This window comes from Bicyclus anynana, chromosome 3 (genome assembly GCF_947172395.1).
Source record: "Bicyclus anynana chromosome 3, ilBicAnyn1.1, whole genome shotgun sequence".
NCBI classification, from domain to species: Eukaryota; Metazoa; Arthropoda; class Insecta; order Lepidoptera; family Nymphalidae; genus Bicyclus; species Bicyclus anynana.
Window position 1 is genome coordinate 14,949,259 of NC_069085.1, and position 13,276 is coordinate 14,962,534.

Here is a 13,276-nt window from a genome sequence, read left to right on the forward strand (position 1 = left end):
ATTAATAATATAGGTAGGTCTAATCTTCTTATCCTCTCTCTTATCAGGAGGGGACAAGGCCGTTAAAGTGGCCTGAAAATAATGATAATAAACTTTGGTGTCTCAATGCGGAATGCTCCTAATGATATTTTTTACAATAATTTGTGGAAATAATGATTCACAGGCTAATAAAGTTTGCACTTATCTCCAAAAAGGCACGTAAACGTGGTGAATTAAAAAAACGAAATTAATAATTCGAATATATTTCTTTTTTCATACCTCTCCCATAAAACTATATCTGCTTAGCTGAAATTAAAGAAAAAATCGATTAATGTAAAATAAAAATAACAAATACAATCAAACTCGGAAGAATAAAAGAATATATTAAAAACACCGAAGATTAGACTTATATTAAAAATACCGTTATGAAAGCTATACTCGTGTGGGTTTATTATTTTATTTTAATCGCTTTATTTGAATATTTTTCTTTATTTGTATGTAATATACAAAAATGAGAAATAAATGCTCGTACCTCATCTCCTCTAGATTTACCAGTCTGAAAAAACATTTCCATTGTTATTACATAAATTATAAAAATTACATTTTTTAAAAGTAAATAAGATATGTGGGATAATTCCAATTTATTAGCTCTGATAATAACAATTATTCTGTAGCAATTTATATTAAGTTGATAAACAATTAGATATACTAAATTAAAACTAAATAAAATAGAATGGTACCTCAAAAGCTTCTGAATCTATGCCCTGTAAAATAAAAGTGCGAATTAATCCGTTTTAATTTGTTTTTTATTTGAACAAGGTTTTTTTTAGGATATCAAATAATCTAAATAAATAAATGAGGTATAAAAATAATAATTAGAGTTCCAAATTAGTTAAAATTGCTCCTTAAGCGTTTAAATATAAAAGTGAAAATTAAATGACCAATCATATTAGCAGATAGGTACATGAATTTTATTCAATAGTAAATTTTTTAAATAATACACTCTTTACCTCTGTAAATCCTGATAAATCCAGGTCCAAGCACTGCAACAATTAGTTTATTTTTGAAATAATTAAATTTGGCACTTACCTAATCTAACTTTAAGAATAGTAAATTAATTTTCTAACCATATCGTCCAGTTCTTTATTTGCTGCTTTTATAGCTGCATGCTGTAAGTGAAAATAAATTTTAATAAAACTGCATCAAATAAATAAGAATAGGTTTTGAATAGTCTAGATTAGAAGTTACTTCTATTTAGTAACGCGTACGGTAGATATATTATTATCTGTATTACTATGTCTAGAGTTCTAGATGGAACCACCAACATCAATTTAATTAATACTTGGCGTAAAAAATCCTTCAATGCTCTGCTTCTAAAAATTATAAATATCCAAAATTTGTACCTCGCCATTAGCTAAGATTATTTTGTAATATCATCTACACTGAAAACTTTAAACTGTTGGTTGGATTTAAGGATTTTTATCATTATAAACCAACGCCAAACCCCAGAAAATTATACTGCTCACGTAGCAGTCTTTTCGATTTGTTTTTGCTTTTCCGGTTATTATAAGTAATTCGATACCACACACTCTCAAAATACCAACTTCTGTTAAATAGTACAATTCGAAACTGTTATTAAAAAATCTTACCGCACTTGCAATATCACATTTTTGCTCACAGGTGAGATCCAATTGATCGTAAGCGGATATCATTTGTTCGAACTCCTGGATCTTACGTTTCAATCGTCCTATTTCCGCATTTTTCACTGACATCAGCATGTTCACAATAACATCAGTCGGTACATACTTCGGTCGGATTGTTTCATTGTTCCTCTTTATAATTTCAACTAGGTGTTCAGATTTGTCTGAACAGAAGTGGGACCAAGCTCTCGCATCTGTGCATGAGGCGTAGGCTTTGAGCTTCCCTTCATTCCTCGCTGGTAAATCGAATAAGTCATACTCATTGAACACGCGTTCCCTTTTCGTTATAAACGACATCGTCGGTAACTTTATCCACTATCGACTAATATTTTTCTAAACATATATACCCTCTTTCTCTGTTATTCATGATGGCTATTACTTTGCAATATTATAACTTACGGTTAGGTGTAAAATTATATCAAATATTTTGTATTTGTCATTTAAAATCAAGACGGAATGGTGGCTTATAATCGAATGTCAATAGGTATTTGAATCTTGTTGACGTTACAAGAGTACCACCTATCTACCTAAAAATGGAAAAGTATGAATTTAAAATTCATACAAAATAAATAGGTACTGAAAACTTCAAATGGAAAGTCTTTACTTACTTATTTTTTTTTAATTTAATTAATTTTACTACGGAATTTACTAACATTCCCCATAACGAGACATAAACTTATAAATAATAATCCTGCTCTAATATGCTATAAATATAAGAGTATCTATGATATAAATGTTATAAAACCTATCATGCAATAATTTTATATTGGCAGTTGTGATTGAACGTCACTCAAAATTAATGTCAATTTAAAATTTGTAACCACATTTTGGACTCCAAATTTCCTGAGAACGTATTAAGAAATAAGAAACCAAATAAAACTTAATAAACACGCTTGAGACCTCCAATCTGTGTACTCAACTAGACCAAATATAAATTCATGTTTTATACATAGTTATGAATAATATGAAACATTTAATTCAATGTTTTGTACGGGTCAGAAGAAACTTGCACTGTTAGCACGTAACGAAGGAAAGTTAAAGGAATACGGATCTTGCTTAGACCTGCGAGCATGGAGTCATGACCTCAAGGTGCAAGATTGCTATTTAAGAGATTGGATGAAAAGCGATATGCCCATTTACGTTATACCTGTGCATACGGTAGCCAGTTGTTTGAGAATAATGACTAAAAAACGTAGTGGATGGGTAAGCGATTTGAAATAGTGCAAAATAGATAACGAATTAGCAATGTCGATTGTTTTTATGAAATCCTCAAGGACTTACATAAAAGACGTTACTGACTGATAGATCAACTTACGAGAAGAAGATCTGAGAAGTGTTGTAGCTTAAGAAAAATCTCCTAAAGTTCGGAATTTAAGTTATTAAGAATAAATATTTTTTTTTGCAGTATACCCCAAGTTGTCACCCAAAATGTAAATCTAAAGTTGTTCTAGAAAGCATTTGTGATTCTTGTCATGCAATGAAGGATTGCCTAAAAAACGACGATAATTTTGAAAAATATTTTATAGAGGTAATTTTTAGTCACAGTCCAAAGTATTATTTATTATTTTAATTTAAGTTCTAATAGTAAAATATCAAAAAATCCTTTTCGCAGGAAGAGTTTGACACTACACATTGGCCGTGTGAAAAATGTTTAGACGCTTTAAAAAGTTTAAAAATGTTTTGGAAAATAATTACAGAAAAAATATTCAAACTATATATTCCAACGAATGTCAACATGAAAAGTGCAAGCAGCAGTAATAAAAGTGTTGAAAGTGTGACGCAAGCATGGCAAGACGAATTAATGCAGCAAACCCTTCTTGTAAAAAAATTAAAAACTACTAATATCGAAGAATTGAATAAAAAGCCTACTTATTTATGGCAATCATACACAAAATACTTGAAAAAAATTATAATGCAAAATAACTCTGACGAAATTGAATCATGTATCGATAATAAAAAGTTGAACAAAATAACAGATATATGTGAAGAAAAAGCTATTCAAACTCATCCTTTAGATTTTAGTTCCTTGGAAAATAAACGATCTCCATTGTTAGTTAAGAAAATAAGCAAATGTACATCGTTCAGTGCCAAAACCGTAGATTATGGTTGTGATGCGTGCCATATAGATTATACTACAGTCAATATGTATAAAAACAATCTTGATTATTTGCAACAACAATACAATGTGCAAAGTGACGAATTGAGTCATTTAAAAATAGAAAACAAATCTCTGAAACTTCAACTACAGGATATGACAAAAAAATCTTTACCTTTGTATCATAAAACTGTATCTTCCAGCCACAGAGCCTTCACAATACCGAAGCCTTACGAACATTGCTGTGAGAAGGACGAGACAGTAAAGAACGTAGATTCTGAAATGGTTATAACATTAAAAAATTGCAAGAATGAGGTAAAGTATGCATATTTTTTTCCATATATGAGATCTATGTGGACTTTCACAATTTCATGTATTCACCAAAGTTCATGTAAATTTTCAGCTTCTTGTTTGCAAAAAGCAAGATTGAATGTTTATTTTTAGAGATTACTGAAATCGATTGTAGGTTCAAATTAAATGAAGCTTCTATATTTCCTACTCAATAAAATTCAGGGTTAAATCATTGACTTCTAAAATTATTAAACCTGATGCTATGTAGTCATTATCATTATCATTATCAGCCGATGGAAGTCCACTGCTAGACCTTTAAAAAAGGTTTTTGAGCTGCCTGCCTCCATCGGCTTGGTCCACATAGTGATTAGGGGTCGAGAAACAATGCGCTTTCCGGTCAGGGGTCGCCATTCCAGATCATTGGGACCCCAACGTCACCGGCTCTTCTAACTATATGTGCCGCCATTGCCACTTCAGCTTTGCGACTCATTGAGCTATGTTGGTAATTTTGATTCGTCTGCGTAGCATAGCTCGCTCCATCGCACGTCGAGTGATTGAGCCTTCCTGCTAAGTAAGAATAATAAATACGTTCTATTATATTACAGGATTTTAAACATGTGTCCATGTTAGAAGTGTTACATAAAACTAATGGTTCTAGACTTTTAGACGAAAATTTAATCGGCCTTAACAATTATTGGAAGAAAAAACAGGATCCTATTAAAATTTTAACTAAAGGTAAATAAAAAATAATATAATAATATTTTAGTCAATCTTTATTAATTTATAGTTGTTCATAATATTAGAGTTGAATAGTGGTAAGTAAACCTAATCTTAAAGCATTGGAAGAGTAAAAGGTATTAAACTATGTAAAAATTTCAAGTGTGCTATTCATAAATTTTAAGGATTTTACCTTAACGGTTTTTAAACAGAAGGATCAATTCAAGTTAACTGAATATTGAATTCATTTAATGTAAATGATATGTGAATGAAATTATAAAACCTATACTAAATTACCAAGCGTTATGAATGTGGAGTTATGAATGAAATAAAGTAGTGTCTGTGTTTACAGTACACAATACATTTGGGGCACTCGTAAAAAGAGAACTTTCAATAGCAAATCATAATAAATGTGATACGAAAGAAGTAGAGATAGACGCCTCCTATAATAAAGTTGATGCAAGTAAATCCGTGGCATCTTGTACGCCGCAGTCATCGCATTCTTTGTTGGATGTATTTGTAAGTTTTGGAACTCTTAATTATTTACTTCGCATCATCATCATCTCCGATATCGGAGAGTGTGGGTTCGAATCCGGTCCACACTTTTCAGTTGTGTGCGTTTTAAGAAATTAAATATCACGTGTCTCAAACGGTGGAGGAATAACATCGCGAGGAAACCTGCATACCAGAGTTTCCTTAATTCTCTGCGCGTGTGAAGTCTGCCAATCCACATTGGGCCAGCGTGGTGGACTATTGGCCTAACCTCTCTCTTTCTGAGAGGAGACTCGAGCTCAGCAATGAGCCGAATATGGGTTGATAATGATGATCATCATCATCTCCTATATCTAATCCTACTAAGTGGGGTCAGCAAAATATGTTTCACTCCCTTTACACACATGTCCTCTTTCTCACTTCTTTCACACTTCAAACATCTCTACTTTTGCCTTCTTGTCCTCTTGTGTCCTTCCACTTGCAGTTTTAACATTTTTTTCAATTATTTAAAAATAACAATAATTTTGATATTATTATTTTTTAGACATCTACAACCGAAGTCTAAGATAAGATTAACGTAATAGTGTACGAAGAAGAATGTAAATTGTCAATTGTGGACGTTGTGTAAGTTATATTTAACAGGTTAAAGTAAATAAAACGTATAATTTTTGTATTTCCAAAGTTTTATTCAAATAAAACGTGACATAATTTTTATAATGCGATCATATATAAGCTGTTTTGCATCAATTGCGAATATGAAGTCTAAATGGTTGAATTTAGGATGCGGCACTCTAAACTTTCCTATTACAGATTTTATTTCTCTCAATAGGTAGTTGACGTCATCTGGGGTGGAAAGCCAGTCATTGTCCCCGTAGTGTAGGAATATGGGTGTTGTTATTGCACTTAAGTTGTAAGCTGGCGGCGTAAATCTGCCATAGGTACGTTTGTTTACAAACCATCCGTGATTGAATCTGGTAAACTTTTTGGAATTGTACAACTGGCCAAAGTGAATCATTTGTCTTGTGGATGCACCGGCTGGAGTGTGACCGAGGACTACTGGTAGCATTGTCTAAAATTACAAAATTAGAGCGTATTAATGCCTTCAGTTATATACAAATTGCTCGTACCGCGTAAAGGTCCAAATATCGAGACAGCCGTAAGCACCGCAGCATGACCTTGCGTTTAATCACGTGAATCAGATCATAATGTTAGTAAATAAACAAGAGGATGCCTGAAACTTCAGACATATTTAAAATTTTCACAAACCCCGCAGGACCCAAGGATTTTATCGAAATAAAAGTAGCCTAGTGTTAATCCAAAAGATGAGCTCTTACAAATTTCAGTCAAATCCATTTAGTAGTTTTTGCAAAAAAAAAAGTTCCTATTCATACAAACTTTCGCATTTAGTACTAATATTAGTAGAATTAGCTCTAAGTACGAGTAAATAATGCTGCCAGCTACTTATACTATTAAGTGTTCTGTCGCAGCACACAATTATAATTTGGGACTTTTTTTGGAATTAACATAAAAATATTCTTTCAATGCCAAGCTACTACGTTAAAAGATCTCAAGTCTTACTCTATTCAACTGTTGAGCATTGTATCCGCACAGAAGGAACAATATGTTGGCACATAAAGACTGCGTGACGGCTTCTTCAAGGCACAGCTTTTGTCCCGCTATTTCGTTGATCCATCCGTTAGCCATGAACTCATTTGTGCCAATCAAACGCATTATTTTCTGAAACATTTGTTTTAAAGCTTTTAAAGAACTCAGATTTCCACCGACGTCATTAATCTGTATCGGTGAAATCATATGGATTACTGTGGATGGCCCAGCCATCATTTGAAATATTCAGAGGCCAAAAATCACCGATAAAAGGAAATTTTCGAATGACATTGAGGCCATCGAATGATTGACGTGTTTATTTTATGGTATTTGCCTTGCCTTGACGTCGATGGCGTTGAGGTCAAGGCATAGTATTGTACTTGGAAATTGACTAAAGATATAACATTTCTTAAACGTGACGTAAGTATACTATCTAAAGCCCGTGGCGAATTTATTTGATGGAATTTTAGAAAAGTCAGCAAGTAATTTTCTTCAAATGTTTTGTTTTTATTTATTTCTGAGCTCACGGCTACGCAAACCGGGGCCCCTTCCAGCGGGGACCCGTAGCATTTCGCCACACCATGGTTACGCAACTGCTTCCTGATCAGAGTATGATAAAGTTTATGCCTGATAGTGTTAGTGCTAATGACCTACTGTCACGGTAACACTATTTTGTATTGCCACTTGTAATATCGATACTTGATTTACTTTCATTTCTAGCTCTTCAGCTTGTACTTAGAACACTCCAAATCTAAGCCTACCGACTTGTTATCTACCTACTTACTATAATAGTAGATAGATAAAAAGTAGGTAGTAATAATTTGGGTCAGATTTCCTGCTACCGGGTGCAATAAATGATGTTTAAGGAAAAATCCTAGGGGATTAGAAACTACGGTTTATACTGTATCGTGAATATTTCTATAGATATTAATTAGGTAGGCAGTTTATCATTATCAGCATATTTTAAAAATCCACCAGCGCTAACCCAACCAGGACTTCCTGATTATTACAGAGATTCAGACCAATTATAGAAGGACCTATATCGCACTCATAATCACGAACAAAATTGTCTGTCATTTTCTGAGGAAAACGAGCTTAGATTTGGTGTATATCTTATACTAAATTAGAAGTTTTTGCCCGTGTTTTACGCAACTCAATTACACAAAAAGGTATTTTTACAGAGCTCTTTAACCGACGAACACGATTACAACTATTTAACATCGATTCTATAGAGACAGTTTTTATAATCGCATTAGATCGTTGATCATATACTTTGACAGAAAAGTAACGTTTAGCGAGGCAGGTCTTATACAATAATTGGTCTGAGTACAGAGAAGATATGGAGCTTTAATCCTATCTCAGATGAGTTAGTACTTACTTCTAAAGAATTTGTAAATGGCGCTATAGCTCTGATAAGAGGACTTCTGATATTCCCAACATAAGCAACAGGTGCAAGCGCTTGCATAGCTCTAACTTTGTCATTGTACTCCGGTCTTGTTGACGTCATAACCCAGAATGCAGTGGTGCCTTGAGAGAATGCCACATACTGGAGACTCGGCACACCAGTTTCTTTTAAGACGTAGTCTATCATTGCTGGGATGTCATAGTAGCCGATCTCATGCCAACTAAACTTCCAGAATGATGAGGATGATGGCTTTATTGAGATGTGTCTGCGGGAATACGTATTACCTCTGGCGTTACCCATCCATACGTCGTATCCTGCTTCGGCTAAAATGTAGCCTGAAACATTATAAATCAGATTGTCCAATGTTCACGGATTCACGGAGTTTCAATTTAACCACTACATCATGTTAACGAAATCTCTGATGTGCAAGTGGTAACGATAAATCCACTTTGGTTTTAACCGCCTTTAAAAGAAGTAGGTTATGAATTTGACCCCTAGGTGTGTTTGTAATATTGTCAGATTTGCAGTTTTGTATATTATGTTAGTCTGTGCCATACGTACCTATAATAGATTAGTCTACCTATATCATATGTTTGTATATCTGTAGGTTTGTTGCGCATATCTTTAAGACTAAGTCAGATTACATTAATTTTATTTGGAATAGTTGTACTTCAACTTAGATAACAGTGAAAGTTTTATCAGAATCGCTTTGGTATTATAAGAGATTTCGAATTCCTCGTCAGTGTGTGTGAACCTTTCAAGTCGAATTAATTTTTAGGGTTCCGTAGTCCACAAGGAACCCTTATATTCTCGCCATGTCCGACTGTCTGTCCATATGTCTGTCTGTCAGTCTGTCTATTTCTAGTCTTGCAGAGACTATTACTACTAGAAAGCTGTAATTTATAGCATGAGTATGAACACAGATAACGTGGTTTTCTAGTGGTAAAAGAATTTTAAAAATCGGTTTAGATCCTTGGTACATCCAGAGATTACAACACACCCTTTACAACACCACAAACTTTACCTCTAACTTAAAATATAAAAGAAAATATACAGAGACGTGGAAAAATCCTTGAAACTATAAGTGAAGGAAAGGGTTGTGATATTCTTAGAATTAATAATATTCATCATCATCATATCAGCCGATGGACGTCCATTAGAGGACATCGGTCTTTTGTAGGGACTTCCAAACATCACGACCCTGAGTTAACCCAATCTCAATCAAATCAAATATACTTTACCCAATCCTTTATCGGTGCCCATCAAGACCCATTCAGCAGATGTCGACAATAGTCCATGTTGCAAGAACACCACTGGTCGGTGCTCTCTACTGGTGTTGTGTTTACCGTATGGAATTCTGTGCAACTCCAAAACATACTTGTCTTCTGTGTACACTCTGTGTATTTCACACGGGTATCCGTACTTCCGCACGAGGGTGAACTAAATAATAAACGGACTTTTGTGGCAATAGCGACTACACTGTTCTTTGAACTATAACATACTAGCGGACGCTCACGACTTCGTCCGCGTGGAATTTAGTTTTTCACAAATCCCTCAAGAACTATGGATGTGTTAATACCGAGCAAAATCTATTTCCATTACAAATTTCAGCCAAAGTTGCGGCGTTTTAAGGAGTAACAAACATCCATACAAACTTTCGCGTTTATAATTTCAATAAAGGAATAAGTAATGCTTAAATTCAATAGATATGAATAAAATTGAAGTGTTTGTTTGTAATTTCAAAGTAACTGTGTTTTTTCACGTGTGTAATAGCTATTTACACGATAAAACATAATCGAGCTTTTTAAAATTTTTGTCTGACTTTCTACTTGTCCGGGCTAATATTTGGAACAGTTAAACTGATTTTCTTAAGACTTTCACTGGAAGATAGAGATTATGGAGCAACATAAAATCTAAAAAGTATACTTTATGTTGCTCCATAACCTCCCGAAAAAAATACACGGTGCCCGCGGGATTTGTGAAAAACAGAATTTCACGCATACGAAGTCGCGGGCGACCGCTACTTTTCTTGTAAATATGTTTGTTTTTTGTGGTTTCTAATTTCTCTAATTATTAATTAAGTTTACTGTTTTTTAAAGCTTTTCATTGGTTTTGTACTTATATCTAGTGATCGTCGAAATAATGTAAGGAACAATGTTTTGAATATTATCGGAGACAATTTGTGGCTAGAGACGTAGAGTAGAAGGAAAGAAAGAAGACTCTATTGAGACGGCTCTTCTTGGAGAAGCTGCCATCCTGTAGTGTAGTTCTACAGTTCTACCATTATTAGTTCACTGACCCTCTGTTTAAGGTTAAGGATATACTTGGGTAAGGTTACCAATGAAATTACAGGCTTATACCTAGAGCTTTACACCTATGTTTGATCTTGAAGGTTGATAAATATTTAATAGTTATATAAACCTTAAAGGAATTATTAGAGTTTTCAATAGAAGAACAAATTTAAAGGTAAATAAGTCATGAAGCCCTCTGTTTTGTATTTAGACCGTAATAGAAGCTATGACATAGCCTAAAGGATATGAACTTGACATAGCTACCTGAGAATTTTCTTAATTCTCTTCGTATGTGAAGTCTGCCAACCCGAATTGGGCTAGCGTGATGGACTTGGTATTATCCTAACCCCTCGCATTCTGAGAGGAAAAATTAGAGAGAGGATGCTCAACAGTGAGCCGAATATGGGTGGTTAAAGAGGTATAGATTAAACTTAACTAGATTATACATACAGTATCCAATGAGGCATCTTCCATTATATTGTTGTACAGACTACTAACATCTTCCTCTTTCGCTATTACCGAATGATCACCACTAGTTACATACAGAAGGAAAACAATTCTTAAAACAATGTCTATGTTCGACATTATAGTTAAACGCTCAACAGTAACTGATCGGACGTTTATGAATGCTTTGATGCGACAATACTAGAACTTCAGTTAAATTTTACAACAATGTCTATTGTTTATCGACGATGGATTAAATTGATAAGTATTTGTCTACTAAACGAATTGTGGTAATTTTGTTTGTTTGTATTGAGTTGATAATACCAGTAGATTAAATTATTACTCTTTAACGGCAGTTTATGAGTCGTCATAGTCGAGTGGATACGACCTCTGACTCCGATTGCGGAAGGTGTGGGTTCGAATCCGGTCCGGGGCGTGCACCTCCAACTTTTTAGTTCTGTGCATTTTAAGAAATTAAAATAACACGTGTCTCAAACGGTAAAGATACACCGTGAGGAAACCTACATACCAGAGAATTTTCTCAACTCTCTGCGTGTGTGAAGTCTGCCAATCCGCATTTGACCAGCGTGGTGGACTACTGGCCTAACTCCTCTAATTCTGAGAGGAGACTCGAGCTCAGCAGTGTGCCGAATAAGGGTTGATATCGATCGATCGATCGATGGCAGTTTATTATAGTCCTTGGCACTAGCTTAGTAAATTTTTTGACATATCTTCGTTTAGGTATGGCAAGTCAGACAAATTATGAAAATAGTGAAACATGATGGTAGGGCTGGTAAAGGGATGATGCAATCTAAGATGAAAGCGTGCTAATGGTTTCTACGTGACATCGTACCGGAACGATAAATCAAAATTCAACATAATACAGGCAAAGACGTGCACTCAGTAGAAGCTCAAAACGAAGTTAGTTAGTTACCTACTTGTACCGAATCGTAACTCTATGGTTACCTATTAATACCTACTTATATTCATGGTTAAACTCTAGTACATGACCCTGCCGTCAGAGTTTCAACTAGCCTCGGCCGAACCCACTAGATATTTTTTTCGATTAGGTGACCTTTATTAGTACCTAATTATATAATTGTTTATCACTCATAAAGAGGTCACACCTACTAATCTTATTTCTATATCAGTCATAGCGTATTAGTATTGAAATTTCGAAATATTAAACTTCAAGGCTTACGATAAAATGATTTTTTACCTATTTATTTTAATTAACCAAGCAATATGTAAGTATCTGTAATAGGTATACTTATCAGAGGCGGATTAAATTTCGGGAGCGCCTATACAGACGACTAGCTTTTCCGGTGAAAATACGGGGAAACAAAAGACAAAAGTCTTCGAACAGTGCGTGTTGACAGTGATGACCTATGTTCCGAGACTTGGTCGCTAACTATGGGCCTCATAAGAAAGCTCGGAGTCACACAGCGGGCGATGGAACGAGCTATGCTAGGAGTTTGCATGATCGAATCAGAAATAAGGAGATCCGCAGAAGAACTAAAGTCACCGACATAGCTCAACGTGTCGCGAATCTGAAGTGGCAATGGGCGGGGCACATAGTTCGAAGAGCCGATGGCCGTTGGGGTTCCAAGGTGCTGGAATGGCGGCCCCGCACCAGGTGGACTGACACCAAACACAACTTCTTGGCACTCAATTCAAGTAGTCGCATTGGCAAATAGGCTACTCGCCTGCTGTAGGTACAAAACTAAAGATTTTTTGCATAGAGGCAGTTTAGATGCCTGGAAACTCTAATCACATTTTTATTTGTGAAAATAATCTTGTAATTGTAATATTTTTATAAAACAAAATTGTATTTTTATCACGTCACCGCAAACGCCAATCATAAACTGTAACGTCATTCGCTACAAGGCATCGGTTTGTGATTGGCGATTGCGGTGACGTGATATAATCACATCACTGCAAACGCCAATCACGCTGTTATCTCTATGAATGACATCGCTTGCTAGCTTAGATACTTAATGCTAGTGTGTTGTGTTTCGGCGGCAAAAATTTTATGTAGATATTTTTTCATTTATATTAATTTTTTTACTGGTTATTATTGACGGGACAAAATAAAATATAGCATATAATACTTCCATAATTCAGTTTAAACCATTAGCCAAACTCAATGCATTTTCTCTGAATTTGGGATTTTATTGAATATTACAAAATTCGTTCAGAAATAAGAACTACTTGTCAAAATTAACTTAAAATTAAAAGAAGGTCAATTTTATCTGTG

The 13,276-nt window shown here is 34.5% G+C and overlaps 2 protein-coding genes across 2 annotated transcripts; one reads left to right on the forward strand and one right to left on the reverse strand.

Annotated features, from left to right (window-relative positions):
- Positions 1 to 2,660: 2,660 nt before the first annotated feature.
- LOC112058599 (uncharacterized) lies at positions 2,661 to 5,839 on the forward strand. Its single transcript, XM_052891187.1, has 7 exons — positions 2,661 to 2,882; positions 3,085 to 3,207; positions 3,292 to 3,953; positions 3,984 to 4,089; positions 4,671 to 4,800; positions 5,135 to 5,301; positions 5,819 to 5,839. The coding sequence occupies exons 1-7, from the start codon at positions 2,661 to 2,663 to the stop codon at positions 5,837 to 5,839; spliced, it is 1,431 nt and encodes a 476-aa protein (XP_052747147.1).
- Positions 5,840 to 5,957: 118 nt separating this feature from the next.
- LOC112058598 (lipase 3-like) lies at positions 5,958 to 11,160 on the reverse strand. The gene is made up of 5 exons (XM_024099505.2): positions 11,026 to 11,160; positions 9,526 to 9,724; positions 8,258 to 8,619; positions 6,853 to 7,011; positions 5,958 to 6,343 (listed from the first exon to the last, which is right to left on the reverse strand). The coding sequence occupies exons 1-5, from the start codon at positions 11,158 to 11,160 to the stop codon at positions 5,963 to 5,965; spliced, it is 1,236 nt and encodes a 411-aa protein (XP_023955273.2). The 3' UTR covers positions 5,958 to 5,962.
- Positions 11,161 to 13,276: the final 2,116 nt, after the last annotated feature.